General features: G+C 48.9%; 1 protein-coding gene across 1 annotated transcript in view; it reads left to right on the top strand.

Annotated features, from left to right (window-relative positions):
• The window catches only part of CNGB1 (cyclic nucleotide gated channel subunit beta 1), an 89,812-nt gene that overhangs the window by 27,576 nt on the left and 42,277 nt on the right, over window positions 1-19,959 (top strand). Inside the window, exons 14-16 of the mRNA XM_019011603.4 lie at window positions 3,151-3,238; window positions 3,877-4,039; window positions 11,571-11,733. Coding sequence (XP_018867148.4) covers window positions 3,151-3,238; window positions 3,877-4,039; window positions 11,571-11,733 — 414 coding nt within the window. The remainder of the gene's footprint in view (window positions 1-3,150; window positions 3,239-3,876; window positions 4,040-11,570; window positions 11,734-19,959) is intronic.

Genomic DNA, 19,959 nt, shown 5'->3' with positions numbered 1-19,959 from the left:
GGTCTCGAACTCCTGACCTCATGATCCACCCGCCTCGGCCTCCCAAAGTGCTTGGATTACAGGTGTGAGCCACTGCACCCAGCCTATCTTGTTTTTTTGATAATTGCCATTCTAACAGGTGAGAAGTTAATATTTCATTGCGGTTTTGATTTGCATTTCTCTGATGATTAGTGATGTTAAGCATCTTTTCATATACCTGTTGGCCATTTGTATGTCATCTTTTGAGACACCGAGGAATGTCTATTCAGATTCTTTGCCCATTTTTTTAAATCAGTTTTTTTCCTTACAATTGAGTTGAGTTTCTTATATATTTTGGATATTAACCCCTTATTTGACTTATGGTTTGCAAGTATTTTCTCCAGTTCTGTAGGGTGTTTCTTCACTATGTTGATTGTTTCCTTGGCTGTGCAGAAGCTTTTTAGCTTGATGTAATCCCATTTTGTATACTTTTGCTTTCATTGCCTGTGCTCTTGGGTTCATATTTTTAAAAATCATTGCTTAGACCAATATCATAGGGTTTTTCCCCTATATTTTATATATTGGTTTTATAGTTTCAGATTTTACATTTAAGTAGTGTTCAATCAACGTGGGTAGGGTTTTTTTTTTTTGAGACAGAGTCTTGCTCTGTTGCCCAGGCTGGAGTACAGTGGTGCAATCACGGCTCACTGCAGCCTCCACCTCCCAGGCTCAAGCAATCCTCCCACCTCAGCTTTCCAAGTAGCTTGGACCACAGGCACATGCCACCATACCCAGCTAGTTTTTGTATCTTATAGAGATGGGATTTTGCTGTGTTGTTCAGGCTGGTCTTGAACTCCTGCACTCAAGCAATCCTCCCGTCTCAGCCTCTCAAAATGCTGAGATTACAGGCATGAGCCACCACATCCAGCTATCTTCTTGAGTTTCTTTTATCGATGTTTTATAGTTTTCAGCATATGGTTCTGTCACCTTCTTGATTAAATTTATTCCTAAGCATTTTATTTGATTTTATAGCTATTGTAAATTGGGTTGTTTCATTTCTTTTTCAGATAGTTCATTGTTAATATATTGAAATGCTACTGAATTTTCTATGTTGATTTTATATCCTGCAACTTTACTGAATTAGCTTATCAGTTCCAACAGTTTTTTGGTGGAATCTTTAGGGTTTTTTTTTTATATATATAAGATCAAATTATCTGCAAAGAGGAACAATTTAATTTCTTCCCTTCCAATTTGGATGCCTTTCATCTCTTCCTCTTGCCTAATTGCTCTAGCCAGGACCTCTTATACTACATTGAATAGAAGTGGTGAGAGTGGGCCAGGCGTGGTGGGTCACACCTATAATCCTAGCACTTTGGGAGACCAAGGTGGGAGGATCACTTGAGCCCAGGAGTTTGAGACCAGCCTGGGCAATGTAGCAAGACCTTGTCTCTACTAAAAATACCAAACCAAACCAAACAAAACAAAAACAAAAATAGCCAGGAGTGGTGGAGCATGCCTGTAGTCCCAGCTACTCGGGAGGCTGAAGCAGGAGGATGGCTTGAGCCTGGGAGGTTGAGGCTGTAGTGAGCCATGATCATGCCATTGCACTCCAGCCATGGTGACAGAGTAAGACCCTGTCTCAAAAAAATAAATAAATAAATAAATAAATAAAAAGAAAAATAAAAATAAAGAACTAGTGAGGGTGGGCATGCTTGTCTTGTTCTTGATCTTAAAGGAAAAGCTTTCAGCTTTTCACCGTTAGGTATGATGTCAGCTGTGGGCTTGTCATATATGACCTTTATTGTATTGCGGTCCGTTTCTTCTATATGTAATTTGTTGAAAGATTTGATCATGGAATGATGTTGAATGTTGTCAATTACTTTTTCTGCATCTATTGAGATGATCATATGATTTTGTTGCTGTGGTGTACCGCGTTTATAGATTTCTCAGGGTAATTTGGAGGAGGATCTGGGGAGACTTTTCATGCAGACTGCCTGGCACGCAGCCCAGGAGCCGCTGTGGCAATGTGATTACCGACTGATTTCTGCTGCCAAGCGGCTGGCTCCAGACTGACTAGGCAACAATCCCGTCTCCACCTTCCTGCCCCACCGTCCTTGCTCAGGAGGGCTGAGACTTGGCCCTCTGGGTAGAGAATGATGCATTCAAGTTTCCTGGGTGGCAGACACCCCAGAGCATCCTCTGTGAGCCCCTGGATGACAGGAGTCTGAGGGGTGGGGAGGGGGTGTTAGGAAGCAGGAACTAATCCTAACTACAAAAATCACATTAGTCCCTGGCCCTGAGTCATCATTTTAAGCCAGAGGTCGCACACGGACATCTAATTTAGCCTGGAGATGGGCTCTTTTGGCTACTACATATTAATAAAGATATATTAATTTGAATTATCAGCATCTAAATATCAGACAACTTTACCTTAGAAACATATATTTCAGGCTCTGTTTGAAAATGGAATGATCTGGCCACCTGGGCCCCCTTTTCCAGTGGAGTGGGGTTGCTGCCTTCAAATGGACATGGGTTCACTAATTTGCCACAGCCCTCCCTGCCCACTGCACCCTCACCCCTGGCCCTATCACTTATGTATGCCTGCTGCCTGGGCCCGGCACCCATGAAAACTTCAGCAGTTGCAGTGGCTCTGATCTCATGGCATGGGAAGAACCAGGGCCTGGGTTTGAGGTTTGTGTGGTTTGGGACAATTTGCTGTGTGATTTCGCCAGGTCACTTCACCTCTCTGGGCCTCACTTTTGTCATGCTCTACCCATCACCAAGATTGCCTGGAGACTGGGAGACCCCAGATGACAGCTCCTCCAACCATCCTCCATGCATTTCTCACACATGTTGTTCCCATTTCCTGGACAACCTCTTCCTCCTCGCCATTCTTTGTGGTAAAATCATCATCCCGGAGGCTCAGCTTACAGGCCACCTCCTCTAGGAAGCCCTCCTTCCTAGCAGAGTTGTGGCATGTCCTTCAGAGTGCCTTGCTGAGTGCATGTCTCAGATGGGGCGATTGTTAGCAGGACACTGCCCTGGAGGCTCCTGAGGTTGAGACTGGTTCTTGGGCATCTCTGTACCCTCCGCTCCTGGCACAGAGCGTGGCCCTCAGCAGGGCTGGGGAAACCTTTAACACCCCTAACCCAGTCCTTTTATCCTGCCTCCCCACCCTGCCCCGGGTCACAGGGTGCTGCTGGACAGCTGTGTGGTGTCGCAGGTGGGCGTGGGCCAGAGTGAAGAAGACAGGACCCGGCCCCAGAGCGCTTCAGACCAGGTATGAGAAGCACCAGGCACTGGCACCTCTGAGGCCTGGCTTGGCATTGGTGGAAGGATGGGGACCTTGTCCACTTTGCTTACAGGGGGAGTTTTGGCTGGTAAGATGCCCGCAGGACAGAGGGAGCAGGGTGGCGGGTCCTGCGAGGCCCCTTCTTGGCAGGGGTCAGATAGTGGCCTAGGCCGTGGGTGGGGAGTCGGGTGGACCCGGCTCGAGTCCTCCTGTGGCTTGGGGCAAGTCGCCTCCCCACTCTGGGTCCCAGTGGCCACCTGTGTACGAGGGGGCTACAGAGGCCTCCCTTGGGCCTGTAGGAGGACCCAAAAGGGCTTGCACACTGTGAAGAGCAGTGCTGTCGATGCTTTGTTTCCCCATGTGCCAGGCTGCAAGGAGAGTGTCCCTCATCACAGGTGACACGTCCAGCTGTTAGGACCCGTAGGTCCTGGGTGCACTGCCCTCTACAGGTTGTAGGCTACTCCCGGGATGCCCAGAAGGTGGGCTGGTAGGACCTGACTGGCTGGGCAGGGCAAGAAGCAGAACTGGGCCCATGTGGACTTCTGAAGGCAGATCTAACAGGAGCTGCTGAGACTAGGGCTGGGGGCTGATGGTCACAGTTTCTGTTTCCACTTTATTCTCTGCAGAAGCTGTGGGAGGAAGTTGGGGAGGAGGCCGAGGAGGAGGCTGAAGAGAAGGCCAAGGAGGAGGCCGAGGAGGCGGCTGAAGAGGAGGCTGAAAAGGAGCCCCAGGACTGGGCCGAGACCAAGGAGGAGCCTGAGGCTGAGGCCGAGGCTGCCAGTTCAGGAGGTAGGTGTGGTGGTGGTGGTGATGGGTTGCGCAAGAATGTCTGAGGTCCTTTTAGGCTGGAGGCAGCCTTCGTGCAGGGGCAACCCCTCCTCCTCTCCCTCCATCTCCTTCCCCCCATTGCCCCCTCAGCCACCCTGTCTTCAGGAAAATCCCATCCTTGGTGTCTTGGGGCCACATTATCAGAGCCTACTGATACATCTCAAAGGCTCTAAGGAATTTCACTGAGGCCCAGGACTCCCAGTGGGGCCGAGGAAATCCCGATCCCAGCCAACTCCTTCCTGCCAGCCTCTCCCTGCCAGCCCCTCCTGCAGGCCCCTCCCAGCCAGTCCCTCCTGCCAGCCTCTCCTGCCACTTCCGCTCAATGAGGATGCAGCTCTTGGGCTACCGCCCAGTGAGGGTTTGGCTCAGACATCACATAGCTGAGTGAAAACTGGAACCAGAACTTGCTAACAGAGTGTCCTGGACTCCATGTCTCTTTATGAGCTTTTCCTGATCTCCGGCTGTACCCAGCACATACATTTTGCTGTGATTTACCACCCTGCTCTCAATCCTGAGAACTCAAGCAATGGCGGAGAAAGAGTCCCAAGGAGTCCAGCAACAGCTGGACCCTGGAGCTGGGACAGGCGGGCTCCAACCCCCAGCCTGCAGGTGTTGCGTGCCTTACACTCCACATTCCCCACGCCATGGGTCTCCGGCCGCTCTGTGAGGCAGACAGGCCATTTTACAGATGAGAAAACTGAGGCTCTGTGTGTGCGGATTTGGCCAAGAGGTCAAGGCACAGACCTGCATTTCACTCCTGGCTCCTTTCTCTCTTCCTTGCTGTGTGACTCAGAGCCAGTTCTGTGACCTCTCTGCACCATGACTTCCAAATCAAGAAAAAAGGGGCAATAATAGTACCTAGCTCACAGGTTGCTGGGCAGAGTAGGGGAGACAATGTGTCCAAGGCACCCCAAACTGTGGCTGGCACTGAGGGAGGAGTCAGTATTGGGACGAGGACGTGTCCTGGCCAGCGAGTGGTTGAAATGGGACTGGACCCAGGTGTCCTAACCCTGGGTGTCCTGAGCTTGCTCCCTACTTGGTCTTTGAAAAGTGTTCTCTGTTAACTTCAACACATATTTATAGGAATTCCTACTAAGTCCAGGCCTGGGGCTGGGTCCCCACATGGATGAAAAAGACCAGGAGCAAACAGGTGCAGGCTTGGTTCAGTGGGGTGGGTTCTGCCCCTTCCCAGGTGATTTGGAAGGAGGTGGTCTGGGACCCACACTCTGAGAAATGCTGAGGCATAGCCATTTGCACTCAAAAGTATGGAGCTAGACCCAGCAGCTTTGGCGTAACCCAGGAGCTGGTTAGAAATGAGAAACTTGGGCTGCGATCCAGGCCTGCTAAATCAGACTCCTCATGGTAACAAGATCTCCTGGCGATTTGTCTGCACATTTGTGTTTGAGGGGCAATAGACTTGAGCCCTGGTCCTCAAACCTGACAGCCCATTGGAATCACCTGGGGAGATTTAAAAATTCCTGCTGCCAGGCCTCATCCCAGCCATTAAGTCAGAATCTCTGGGAATGGACCTGGGTAACAGAAATTGTCAAACCTTCCCAGGTGATTCCAATGCACAGCCCAGTTGGGGAACCAGGGCCGTAGGAAGAGTTACTGCTTCTGGTTGGAAGTGAAATTAGTTGACCTCCAGGGCTGCTTTGGACTGGAAAATTCTACCAGGCTAAGAATGTTCGAGTCCTGGGTTTCTTGGGTCTAAGAATCTGAGATTCTGTGAGTTCTGGGTTCTTTGATTCTAATATTTTTGGGAAATGCTGCCAGTGGTTGGTAAGTGGAGGGAGCATGAGAAGTTGGGGGCCTCGTGGGCTGTCCCTCGGTGCTCCTGGGTGGGCCAGCCACATGACCTGATGACACATTAGACGTTGAACTCCAGGGACAAGAGCGATGCTTCTGGCTTTGGGTAGCACTGCTGAAAATGCAGGTAGGCACCAGGCTGGTCGTGTTAGGCTGGTGGGAGGACCCCCACCTATTGTCTCCCCCAACTCTGTGCTCCTAATTGCAGTCCCCAGGGTCACGCCTCTGCCTGAGACTCTCTGGCCCCAGCACCATGGCTACACCATGTCAGAACATGGAGCTGAATCGCCTAGTCCAGGACCAGCTACCTGGCCAGGTGGCCTCTGCCTCTGCTCTCCAAAACCTGGTAGAGCATCTCCCTAATGTGCCCAGCTACCGCGTCCCAATCACCCGCATCCCTGTCCTCACCTCCCGGAGAACCACCTTGTCCAACTCCAGCTTCGCCAAGGAGACCAGGAGCTCCATCCGCCAACTAGGTAGCACGGTCTTGCCCACCCAGCATTCTCATATCTGTGGCGTGTGCTTCTGCATGGCTGGGGCTGTCTTCCTGCCTGGGTGCTGTGGTCATAGTGTGGACCACTAGTTGCTTATGGAAAACCATCTCCTCTTCCTCTGCCGATCAATACCTTCATCCTGCTTTGTGGTAGTGACTTGAGGGGTTGTAGCCCCCTTCTCTTCATGCCTAAAATTCCACCACAATTAGCAAATCATTTACTTTTTTCTCTCTCTTTCTCTTCCTCTTTCTCTCTTTTCTTTTGTGTGTTTTTTTTTTTTTTTTTTTTTTTTTTGTTGTTTTTTGAGACAGAGTCTCTCTCTGTCACCCAGGCTGGAATGCAGGGACATGATCTCAGTTCACTGCAACTTCTACCTCCCAGCAATTCTTGTGCCTCAGCCTCCCAAGTAGCTGGGATTACAGGCATATGCCATCACGCCTGACTACTTTTTGTATTTTAGTAGAGACGGGGTTTTGCTATGTTGGCCAGGCTGGTCTCAAACTCCTGATATCAAATGATCTGCCCACCTCGGCCTCCCAAAGTGCTGGGATTACAGGCAGAAGCCACTGTGCCTGGCCAGCAATTCATTTCTTTGGGTTAAACATATATTCCTTTCTTTAGGCACATCATTTTTATACAGGTAATCATTCACACCTTAGTTTAAACAAGTCACTTGCTCAGATCTCTAGGCCAAGAGGCTTGGACAGGGAGTCTGGGATCGGAGTGGAGGGGAGTGAAAGGAGGGAAATGGAATAGAAGAGTAATGTGGGTGCTGATTGCAGACAGAACCCATTGACCTTGACAGTTTGCTGCTCAGCAAATTCCATTTCAGGAAAGAAGCTCCAGGTGTAGATAGTCATCCTCAGAGGCTAGGGTGGAGGGAGGGCTGTCTGGATCCATTGATTGTGACAAGGTCCCCGTAGTGGCCTTTGGGCTGCTACTGCTCACTGCCTGATGACAAAGAGCTCAGGAACATACTGGCACCCTGGACTAACGCCTGTCACTTTCTGACTTAACCCAAGCCAGACATGTCTGCTTGCCCTTTTGATTGGCTTGTTTGTTTATTTGTGGTTGACACGGTGCAGAGCTGCCTCTGAGATCAGTCCAGCCAGGCAGGACAGAACATTTCACGGGAAGACGTCCACTGTTGTCCTTCTCTCCTCTCCCTGGCTTGAGGTGGGCACAGAGAGGAGATGAGGTGGCATGCAGGTCATCCAACAGTAAGGGGTGCCACCCCGGCCTCCACCTTCTGGTAGGCAAGCCTTGAATCTACTACTCCAAAGCAGCCCACCCCTATTATTGAGGATGCTGCATTGCTTAAAAAAAAAAAGAAAAAGGAAACAAAACAAAAAGACCCCAAAGCATCCCCCAGCTCCCACCACCACAGGCCACTCCCTGATAACTGCTAAATCTGTACCAATTCTATTTTTTTTTTTTTTTTGGGACGGTGTCTTGCTCTGTTGCTCGGGCTGGAGTGCGGTGGCACCATCTCGGCTCACTGCAACATCCACCTCCCGAGTAGCTGGGACCACAGGTGTGTGCCACCTTTCCGGGCTAATTTTTGTATTTTTAGTAGAGACGGTTTTGCCATGTTGGTCAGGCTGGTCTTGAACTCCTGACCTCAGGTGATTTGCCCACCTCAGCCTCCCCAAGTGCTGGGATTACAGGCATGAGCCACTGTGCCCGGCCTCAACTCTAATTTTATTTGCTTACTATTTTTCTTTCAGTGGATTCTCTTTTTTATTTAATTAAGTATATTTAAATAGGAAAACTTTATTACTATTCAAATGGAAAACCAGCATTGCTTGCCATAAACAGAGGCATAAATAAAAATAACCTCAAATACACCGAAAACACAATGGTGTTGCTGTTTTCTAATGAGACGGATGGGCCTGCTGAAGGCTCGAAGCTGGGCCTGCTCTCTTAGCCACAAGTGGGATTAGGCTGTGTGAGACAGGCTCTAAGGCCACAGTGGCACCGACCCGAGACTTCCTCTCTGGGTATTCACTAAAAGAGGGGATAACTTTTTTTTTTTTTCTGAGATGGAGTCTTGCTCTGTTGCCCAGGCTGGCGTGCAGTGGCGCGATCTTGGCTCACTGCAACCTCTGCTGCTTTTTTTTTTTTTTTTTTTTTTGAGACGGAATCTAGCTTTGCCACCCAGGCTGAAGTGCAGTGGCGCGATCTCAGCTCACTGCAAGCTCCGCCTCTCGGGTTCACGCCATTCTCCTGCCTCAGCCTCCTGAGTAGCTGGGATTATAGGCACATGCCACCAGGCCTGGGGAATTTTTGTATTTTTAGTAGAGATGGAGTTTCTCCATGTTGGCCAGGCTGGCCTCAAACTCCTGACTTCAGGTCATCCTCCTGCCTCAGCCTCCCAAAGTGCTGGAATTACAGGCGTGAGCTGCTGCGCCCGACTGGGAGTAACATTCTTATTCTAGGTTATCCTTTGCCTTGTCTGTACCATCTGAGATCATCTCGTGTCCTCCCCAGTCTCTGGGAGCCCCACACTTGGGAAAATGTTCCCGGGGACACATTGACACAGGGGGCTGATCTAGCTGTGCTAGAGTACATGATGATTCTAGATGCTACAGACAAGGTAATGAGAAGCTGTAGTAAGAACATTACTTCCATTTTATTTTATTTTTTATTATTTTGTGAGACAGGGTCTCGCTCTTTCGCCAAGGCTGGAGTGTAGTAGGCGCGATCTTGACTCATTGCAGGTTCTACCTCCCAGGTTCAACCTATCCTCCAACCTCAGCCTCCCAAGTAGCTGGAACACTGTGACCGGCCGATTTTTGAATTTTTTTGTAGAGGTGGGGTTTTGCTATGTTGCTCAGGCTGCTCTTGAACTTAAGGGATCCTTCCACCTCAGCCTTCCAAAGTGCTGGGATTACAGGCATGAGCAACTGTGCCTGGCCCCCTTTACATTTTTAACAACTTCTCCATTCCTGCTCATCCTCTTCTCCAGAGGATTTAGGGTTCACTCCATTAAACTATAGAGTAAGTGTAAGCAAGTTAACAGAGTGCCGGCTTTTCTTATAAAGGCCATTTGAAAAAAAGCCCATATCGGCTGGGTGCGGTGGCTCATGCCTGTAATCCCAGCACTTTGGGAGGCCGAGGCCGGCAGATCACCTGAGATCAGGAGTTCAAGACCAGCCTGGCCAACATGGTGAAACCCCGTCTCCACTAAAAATACAAAAATTAGCCAGGCTGGTGGCAGGGGCCTGTAATCCCAGCTACTCAGGAGTCTGAGGCAGGAGAATGGCTTGAACCTGGGAGGCAGAGGTTGCAGTGAGCCGAGATCACACCACTATACTCCAGCCTAGGCGACAGAGTGAGACTCCATCTCAAAAAAAAAAAAAAAAAGAAAAGAAAGAAAAAGAAAAAGCACATATATAATTATTTCAAAATCTCCCTGCTTCCCGCTTTTGGGGGGTGTATCCCTGCCTGCCTTGCTGGTGCCCACACCTGTGCCCAGCTGCTATTGGGTAGACCCCCCTAGATGCAGGGGAGAAGGAGGAATACTATCCCAGCCTCTCAGTATCCTCTGAGCTTGGACTTGGGGCAGACCTATCCCTGCAGTCCCTGAGGTGGGTGATGGAGCCCAAGGTAGGGCCACGTCCAGGCTCCCTGGAGAGGACCTGATTCTCAGAATGTGGGACACAGTACAGGGCCTCTCAGAGGTCCAGAGTCAGGCTAGCTGATGAATTTGGGGGCCCCTGGCATGTACAAGAACAAGGACATAACCAAGCAGTTATCCGAATAGGGAGTAGCACACACTACACAGTCTGTTACCCTTGATTGGAGGGACCCTGCAAATGTCTCCATTTGATGCTCTTCAAGAATGTGAGGCCAGCCAGGCCCAGTGGCTCACGCCTGTAATCCCAGCACTTTGGGAGGCCAAGGTAGGTGGATCACCTGAGCTCAGGAGTTCGAGACCAGCCTGGGCAACATGGTGAGACCTCATCTCTACACAAACACAAAAATTAGCCGAGCATGGTGGTGTGCGTCTGTGGTCCCACCTACTCGGGAGGCTGCCGGGAAGATCACTTGAGCCTGGGAGGCAAAGGTTGCAGTGAGCTGCAATCGTGCCACTGCACTCCAGCCTGGGTGACAGAGTGAGACCCGCCCCCCCTTCTCAAAAGCAAACAAATAAAATAATTTTTAAAAAGAATGTGAGGACTTGGCTGGGTGCAGTGGCTCACACCTGTAATCCCAGCAACTTTGGGAGGCCGAGGCAGGTGGATCACGAGGTCAGGAGATCGAGACCATCCTGGCTAACACAGTGAAACCCAGTCTCTACTAAAAATACAAAAAATTAGCCGGGCGTGGTGGCAGGTGCCTGTATTCGCAGCTAATTGGGAGGCTGAGGCAGGAGAATGGCATGAACCCCGGGAGGCGGAGCTTGCAATGAGCCGAGACTGTGCCACTGCACTCCAGCCTGGGTGACAGAGCAAGACTCTGTCTCAAAAAAACAAAACAAAACAAAACAAAAACTAGCTGGGCATGGTGGCGGGAGCCTGTAGTCCCAGCTACTCGGGAGGCTGAGGCAGGAGAATGGCGTGAACCCAGGAGAAGGAGCTTGCGGTGAACTGAGATTGCACCACTGCACTCCAGCCTGGGAGACAGAGCGAGACTCCGACTCAAAAAAAAAAAAAAAAAAAAAAGAATCTTTAAGAATGTGAATACTTGTGCCTTCTGGCTCCTCCCCACAGGCCTGGGAAGGCATGGTCACCCTAACTTGGGGTGGGGAAACTGAAGCTCAGAGAGGGGAAGCAGCTGACTCAGGCTGTGCTAGGCCAGGCGCCAGGACGCTGGCTCCCCTGTGTCCTCTCTGGGGGCTGCCACTGCCTCAGCTCTTGGAGCTTGCTCAGGTGCAGGGAAACCAAACTGGGCTTTGAGAGCTAGGAGAGCTGGGCTCCAGGCTGTGTAGGGGAGCTCCTGTGGTTTCTGTGGCTTTGTGGCTTCTTTCGTGGCTCCTGGGCTGGTGGCTGTGACCCTCAGAGGACCCCAGGCACCACATTCCTGCACCCCCTGCATGGAGCTTTTCTGTGTGCCCCATAGGGAAGTGAAGCTATCAGAGTCCCCTCCAAACATGCTTTCTCTGGTTTTCTTCAAGAACACAGCCGGACTCCTGGGACCCGGCTTTTGTCTCTCTCTGACTTTCTCTTCTCCTTCCTCTCCCCCAGTGCCTGCCACGAAACAGCACCCAGAAGTGCAGGTGGAAGATACCGATGCTGATAGCTGCCCCCTCATGGCAGAAGAGAATCCACCCTCACCTGTGTTGCTGCCACCATCTCCTGCCAAATCAGACACCCTCATAGTCCCAAGCTCAGCCTCGGGGACACACAGGTTACCTTTTATGCTTCTCTTGGGCTTTTCTCGGCACTGTGCCACCTGTTTATTTGGCAGATGAAGAGACTGAGGCCAGAGGGAGAAGCAGCTGGACTAAAATCACACAGCGAGTTGGTGTCAGAAGTGGGACTATGATGCCCCTTCCTGGTTTTCCTAACTCCTGGCTTAGGTCTCTTATAAAAGCTCTCATGGGAGGCCCTGTCCCAAATGCCCTCAGCTATAAGTTAGAAGGAGTAATATAATAAATAATATAGTAATAGCGGGGCACGGTGGCTACTGCCTGTAATGCCAGCACTTTGCGAGGCTGAGGTGGGTGGATCGTTTGAGGCCAGGAGTTTAAGACCAGCCTGGCCAACACAGCGAAACCCCGTCTTTCCTAAAAATACAAAAAAATTAGCTAGGCATAGTGGCGCACTCCTGTAATCCCAGCTACTCGGGAGGCTGAGGCATGAGAATTGCTTGGGCCTGGGATGTGGCAGTGAACTGAGATCATGCCATTGCACTGCAGCCTGGGCAACAGAGCAAGACTCTGTTGCAAAAAATAAAAAAAAAACTTTTTAAATTTAAAATAAATAAATAATATAGTAATATATAATAAATGTTACAGAATTAATTTCTACCTCCACATTTTATTTCATTTTTGATAGGATGCTATTTATTAAAACTTGCATATGATTATAACTTACCAAGTCTTTTTTTAAAAAAAACTCTTAAATTTTAAGTGTACAGTACAGTATTGTTACCTATATGCACATTATTTACAGCACATCTCTAGAATTTTTCGTCTTGCATGACTGAAGCTCTATACTCATTGAACAGCAACTCCCCATTCTTCCCTTCACCCCCACCGCAGCCCCAGCAGCCACCATTCTACTTTTTCATTCTACTTTCTGTTTCTATGAGCTTGACTACTTTAGATATCTCATATATGTGGAATCATGCAATATTTATCTTTTTGGGACTAGCTTATTTCTCTTGGCACGATGTCCTTAAGATTCATCCACATTGTAGCATGTGACAGGATTTTCTTCCTTTTTTAAGGCTGAGTAATGTCCCATTGTATGGATATGCCACATTTTCTTTTCTTTCTTCTTTTATTTTCTTTTCTTTTTTCCTTCCTTCCTTCCCCCTCCCCCTTCCCCTCCCCCTTCCCCTCTCTCTCCCCTCCCCTCTCTTCCCCTCCCCTTCCCTCCCGTCTCCTGCTTTCTTCCTTTCAGACAAGATCTCTCTCTGTCACCCAGGTTGGAGTGCAGTGGTGTGATATTGGTCCACTGCAGCCTCAACCTCCTGGGCTCAAGCATTTCCCCTTCCCAGCTTCTCGAGTAGCTGGGACTACAGGCACGTGCCACCACCCAGCTAATTTTTTATTTTTTGTAGAGATGGGGTCTTAGTTTGTTGCCAAAGGCTGGTCTCAAACTCCTGAGCTCGAGCAATCCACCTGCCTTAGCCTCCCAAAGTGCCGGAATTACAGGTGTGAGCTGCCAACCCAGCCCACATTTTCTTTATTTATCTGCTGATGGACATTTATATTGTTTCCATCTCTTGGCCATTGTGAATAGTGTTACAATGAACATGGGAGTGCAAATATCTCTTTGAGATCCTGATTTTGATTATTTTGGATAAACAACCAGAAGAGGGACTGCTGGATCATATGGCAGTCCTATTTATAATATTTTGAGGAACCACCATTCTGTTTTCCACAGTGACTATACCATTTTTCCTATTTCTCTACATACTTGTCAATGCTTGTTATTTTCTGTTTTTTTTTTTTTTTTTTTTTGGATCATGGATATCTTAACAGGTGTGAGATGGTATCTCATTGTGGTTTTGATTTGCATTTCTCTGATTATATGATTTGGCTCTGTTTCCCCACCCAAATCTCCTCTCGAATTTTAATCCCCATGTGTCAAGGGAGGGACCTGGTGGGAGGTGAATGGATCATGGGGCTGGTTTTCCCCATGCTGTTCTCATGACAGTGAGTTCTCACCAGATCCAGTGGTTTAAAACTCTGGCACTTCTGGCATTTGAAAGTGTGTGGCCCTTCTGCATTTGCTCTTTATCTCTCTCTCCTGCTCTGTCATGGGAAGATGTACCTGTTTCCATCTGCCTTCTGCCATGATTGCTTGTTTCCTGAGGCCTCCCAGTTATATTTCCTGTTAAGCCTATGGTACTGTGAGTCAATTAAACCTCTTTTCTTTATAAATTAGAAAGAAAAAGTCTCTCTCTCTCTCTCTCCCTCTCTCTCTCACTGCTGTGTAAGATGTGCCTTGCTTCCCCTTTGCCTTCCTCCATGATTGTAAGTTTCCTGAGGCTTCCCCAGCCATGCAGAACTGTGAGTCACTTAAACCTCTTTCCTTTGTAAATTATCCAGTCTCAGGTAGTCCTTTATAGCAGTGTGAAAATGGACTAATACACCCAATGATTAGTGATGTTGAGTAGCTTTTCATATTCCTGCCAACCATTTGTATGTCTTCTTTGGAGAAATGTCTATTCGAGTTCTTTGCCTCTTTTTTAGTTAGGTAATGTGTTTGTTTGTTTTCATATTGAGGTGTAGGAGTTTCTTTTATTTATCAAATATATAATTTTCAAAGATTTTCTCCCATTCTGCAGGCTTTCTTTTCCCTGTTGTTTCCTTCTATGCAGAAGCTTTCTAGATGGAGATAATCCTAGTTGTCTATGTTTTGCTTTTGTTATCTGTGCTTTCAGTGTCATCCACCCATTGTATTATTAGACAGTATAATGTGGGCTGGGCACAGTGGCTCATGCCTGTAATCCCAGCACTTTGGGAGGCGGAGGCAGATGGATCACCTGAGGTCAGGGGTTTGAGACCAGCCTGGCCAACATGGCAAAACCCTGTCTCTACTAAAAAATACAAAAATTAGCTGGGCATGGTGGCACATGCCTGTAGTCCCAGCTACTAAGGAGGCTGAGACAGGAGAATCGTTTGAACCTGGGAGGCAGCGGTTGCAGTGAGCCAAGATCATGCCATTGCACTCCAGCCTGGGTGACAGAGTGAGACTCTGTCTCAAGAAAAAAAAAAAAAAGATAATAGATAATATAATGGAAACACCACAGAACACTAGAAAAATAATCATCTACAATCCCACCATGCAAGATGGTGTTTTTACTGCTCTGCATTCTCCTCTATGCCTTGGTTAGGCCCATGGTCTTGAATGGTTTTAACTGGAGGAGGGATCCAGTTTACAGTGCTGTCTCATTCCATGAACTCTTTTCCATATTGCTGGGCTGTCTCCTTAATGTTCACTTATGATGGCTGTTGGGTATTCCTCCAGCTCCACGTGCCGGAATGAACTTAACAAATCTCCTCTTGTTGGGCCCTATCCATAATGGCACCATGATCACGTGTTTGGTCTTCTGCTCTCTGCCCTTAGGCTCCTTTCTCAAGAGTGACGCTCCTAGTCAAGGTGGTGCACATTTTTACACCTCTTCAGATAAATTTGTTGCTGAGTGGTTAGAGCTGCTTTTGGACAACTCGAGCCAGGTGCCTGGGAGAAGGCTCTGTGTACAGCTGGAGGCAAACTGCCAAGGGCAGGACAGTGCTTTTTAAGCTAAGGGAGGATGTCTGTGCCTCTTCTGCACTGGCTGGATGGAGAGATGGTTCTTTCTTCTTAGTTAATTTTCGCTCTCATCCATGAGCTCCTGAGTAATTGCTCAGCTGAGGTCAGAAGGCTGTCAGAGTGGAGATGGCTATGTGTAGCAAACTGAGGGCTGTGAGGTCTTAACATAGAGAAAAGAGACACAGTTTCACTGAGCCTTGGAGTACAGCTCACAACTTCATCAGTTCTTATGTTTAGTTCACTGAAGTGTGTACAAAGCCCATTAAGGGATCCAGAAATGGCCCCACTTGTATACATCTGCTCCATTTACCCCTGTTGCCTTTATATGGGCAGGGAAACAATGCAGGCTGGGCTGGGTAGGGGGTGGCATATTTAGGGGAGGGAGGGGACCAAGATCATGTGTGGCTGGAATCAGCCTCTGGCTTTCTGCTTGTGAGCTGGGCCTGTGAGGCTCCTCTTGTCCCTGTCACTCATGCATTCGCAAGCATGTACTGAACATCTGTATGTGCTGGGCTCTGCCCTGGGTGCTGGGGATACATGAGGGAGAAGCCTGGCAGGGGCCTGCCCTCATGGGGCTGACATTCTAGAGGGGCCAAGATAGACAATGAACAAGTAACCAAATAAACAAGCAAGTGTCAGGTTGACTGTGACTATGAGAAACAGGGTGGGAAACCTCTGCCTGAGCCCAGCCCTGAGAGGGGAGAGTTCTGAGGCCTGCCTCTCTGTAGAGGCCGAGGGCGGTGGGGCTGACTGTGAGCAGGGACAGAATGAACATTGGGAGCCAAAAAGCCACAGGGGAGCTTGAGCAAGGCCCTCTTTCCAGCTTAAGGCCATGGCTTGGAGTGAATCCCAGAGCACCACTTGTAAGACGTGGGTCTTAAGGCAGGTCATTTAACCTCCCTAGGCCTCCATTTTCCCTGTGTAAGACGAGGAAAGAAACACCACCTGGTTACTAGAATTGTGAGAATTTAACGAGCTACTGCACCCTAAGGTACTGAGCATAGGGCCAGACACAGGCAGTGCTGGGGGACCAGAAGCTGCCAGCTTAGGTCCTCATTCTGGCTTCTCTGGGGCAGCTTGAGTTTCGTGGGTTTTGTTTTGTTTTATTTTGTTTTGTTTTGTTTTGTTTTGAGATGGAGTTGTGCTCTTGTTGCCTGCTGCCCAGGCAGGAACGCAATGGTCTCAGCTCACTGCAACCTCTGCCTCCCTGATTTAAGTGATTCTCCTACCTCAGCCTCCCAAGCAGCTGGGATTATAGGTGCCTGCCACCACACCCGGCTAATTTTTGTATTTTTAGTAGAGACGAGCTTTCACCATGTTGGGCAGGCTGGTCTTGAACTCCTGACCTCAAGTGATCTGCCCGCCTCAGCCTCCCAAAGTATTGGGATTACAGGTGTGAGCCACAGCATCCAGCGGCAGTGTGCACTTTCTAGGCTCAGGAGAGTGCCCTGTGCTGGGCACAGGAGGATGGACTTTGGGTCCCAGCAATGGGGTTTTTGGCCCCAATCTTCTTGTGTGGGGCTGTTCTTGTTAATTACAGTGTGAAAAAAGTGAATCCATGAATTTTGCCATCCTCGGCGAGTTGGCAGAAGGCAACAGGATCATTTCAGAGCCTTCTGGAATCAAGGTGGATGTCACACATCCCTCCCTCTGGATCCCCCTAGAAATCCTAGTGGTACAATCCTGAGTCAAGATGATGAGGCTGGGGAAGAGCGCTGGCCTAGAACCCTGGCAGACTCAGGTTTGGGTCCCAGTGGAGAGTTGCGTCTGCACTGTGATGGCCTCAGTGACCCCTGCCCCAGTGTCCTCCTGCCCAGCTCTCTGATTGGCCCTCAGGGGCTGGAGTAGGAACCTCTGCTGAGGTGAGCTTCTTGGGAAGATGTGCAGATGTCAGCAGGTTTGGGCAGCTTAGGGCTTGGCCCCAGGGTATGTTCTCAGAGGCTCCTCCTCTGACACTCCAGCTGGGGAAAGGGTGGAATTTGGGGACTGGCTGGAGTTTTCAGCTTCTGCTGGGAATTGCAGATTAATCACTAAAGATCCTTGTCAGGCTTGGTCCCAAGGTGAAGCTCCCTGCCTGTGGATTCCACTTCTGATCAAACCTCACGGAAATGAAGGCCCTGGTAAAAAGTAATCATGGCCGGGGGCGGTGGCTCATGCCTGTAATCCCAACACTCTGGGAGGCTGAGGTAGGCAGATCACCTGAGGTCAGGAGTTCGAGACCAGCCTGGCCAATATGGTGAAACCCTGTCTCTACTAAAAATACAGAAATTAGTTGGGCATGGTGGCACCTGCCTGTAATCTCAGCTACTCAAGAGGCTGAGGCAGGAGAATTGCTTGAACCCGGGAGGTGGAGGTTGCAGTGAGCCGAGCTTGCGCCACTGCATTCCAGCCAGGGTGACAGAGCGAGACTCCATCTCAAAAAAAAAAAAAAGTAATCATGAACTTCCCTTGGGAAACCAAGGTCCCAGGACCTATTTTCTGGAAGTCAGCTCCACCATTTTACTTTCACAGAGTCACAGCTAAAGACCGAAGCAAGGCTGCCCTGTGTTCACCAAGGTTGAGGAGAGCCCTGTTGAGTGTAACAATTGCAGCCTGGCCTTCACAGCAGGGGCCCAGCCTCTAACCATTTTCTAGTCCTACCACTCCCAACTTGCATTTTATTTTCATGTCCCCACAGCCAAGCTTCTCTTCCTGATTCAGCTGTGTGTATTACCATGTTATGCCCATTTTTGGTACACTCAGTTTCAATTCCTGTATTAGTCTATTTTTGCATTGTTGTAAAGAAATACCTGAGACTGGGTAATTTATAAAGAGAAGAGAGAGGCCGGGTGTGGTGGCTCATGTCTGTTATCCCAGCACTTTGGAAGGCTGAGGCAGGTGGATCACCTGAGGTTGGGAGATCGAGACTAGCCTGGCCAACATGGTGAAACCCCGTCTCTACTAAAAATACAAAAAAAGAAAAAAGAAAAAAAATTAGCTGGTGTGGTGGTGCACACCTGTAATCCCAGCTACTTGGGAGGCTGAGGCATGAGAATTGCTTGAACCTGGGAGACGGAGGTTGCAGTGAGCCGAGATCGCACCACTGCACTCCAGCCTGGGTGACAGAGCAAGACTCCACCTCAAATGAATAAATAAATAAAATACTAAAAAATAAAGAAAAGAGGTTTAATTGGGTCATTGTTCCATAGACTGTACAGGCAGCATGGCAGTATCTACTTCTGGGGAGGCCTCAGGGAGCTTGTACTCATGGTGGAAGGCAAAAGAAACAGGCTCTCACATGGCAGGAGCAGGACTGAGAGAGAGTGGGGAGGTGCCACACACTTTTAAACAATCAGATTTCATGAGAATTCACTCACTACACAGTACCAAGGGGGGATGGTGCTAAACCATTCACGAGAACTCCGCCCCCATGATCTAATCACCTCCACCAAGCCCCACCGCCAACACTGGGGATTACAGTTCAACATGAGATTTGGTGGGGTCACAGAGCCAAAACCACGTCAAGTCCTAAACTCTCATCTTCACGCTACTGACTGATCTGTTGCTCATCCTGATGTGCTAACACATATGCTTTCATGTGTGACATGCATACCCATGTCCCCAGACTCTTGGTGTCATGTGCTAACACTCAGCCTTCTGTGTTTTAAATGCTAATGGAAGTCATTAATAGTGACCATTCTTCTCCACCAGGACTTCATTCATGGACATATGAAATGCTCTTCCTATTGGTAGATATTGGCCTGGGCAGAGTCCTCCAGACACAATCTTTGTGTTTCTACATCAGTTAGTTCTACTCTATCTTAAAGAGGATTCTTTCTCTAACACTGGAGCTTGGTTTCTTGGTGGTATTAAGGAATTTCTCTCTCTTGATCTTTTTTCCTCTTTCCCAGGCTTTTGCGTTTCTCAGTAAACCAATTCATTCTCACTGCTGGGACAGAGGGTGGGAAAATCCTGAGAGTTAGCCCCTAAGATACCAACATAAAATAGTGTCAAAGGCACCTCTTCCACCAAGTCAGACGACCAGGCTCCAACCTGCTGATGTCAGGCCAGAGGCAGGTTGGGCAAGAACCTTCTTGTCTCTGAAATTCAGGTGGATTTCAGATCTAGACACCATAAGCCAAGACACTCATGGCTCCAGAATGAGGTACTCCATGGTAGACTTGGACTTCCTGACTGATGGAGGACCTCAGGATCATTTAGTCCTCATTCTTCAGATAGGGAGCCTGGGGCTCAGGAGGGGATGGGACATACCTAAGTTCACACCGTAAGCTGGAGGCTGGATTCCATGGCTTCTCTGATAGCTGAAAATGTGGTGTGATGGAGAGTAGAGGGGAATGAGGTGGGTGACTTTAGGCAGGGAGCAGGAGAAGGGAAGGAAGTTGAAACTGAGAACTAAGTGATAAGTATCTCATTTACTTGGGTACATTTAATCCCATTTTACAGAGGGGGAAACTGAGGTAACTCAGCATGTTTTAGTAATTTGCTGAGGCCACACACAGGTAAGAGGCAGGACTGGGGTGCAATACCAATGCTGTTACCTTTAGGCCAAGCCATTTAACAGATGGGAAGACTGAGGCCTAGAGAGTGGCTATGCCCTTCTCTTCTGCCTTTTTCCCTCCCTCCAGGCAAATGAGGACTCAGAAGT

The sequence above is a fragment of the Gorilla gorilla genome, chromosome 18 (genome assembly GCF_029281585.2).
Source record: "Gorilla gorilla gorilla isolate KB3781 chromosome 18, NHGRI_mGorGor1-v2.1_pri, whole genome shotgun sequence".
Taxonomy (NCBI): domain Eukaryota; kingdom Metazoa; phylum Chordata; class Mammalia; order Primates; family Hominidae; genus Gorilla; species Gorilla gorilla.
Note: the sequence above shows the minus strand (reverse complement) of the source record. Positions and strands in the feature narration are given on the sequence as shown.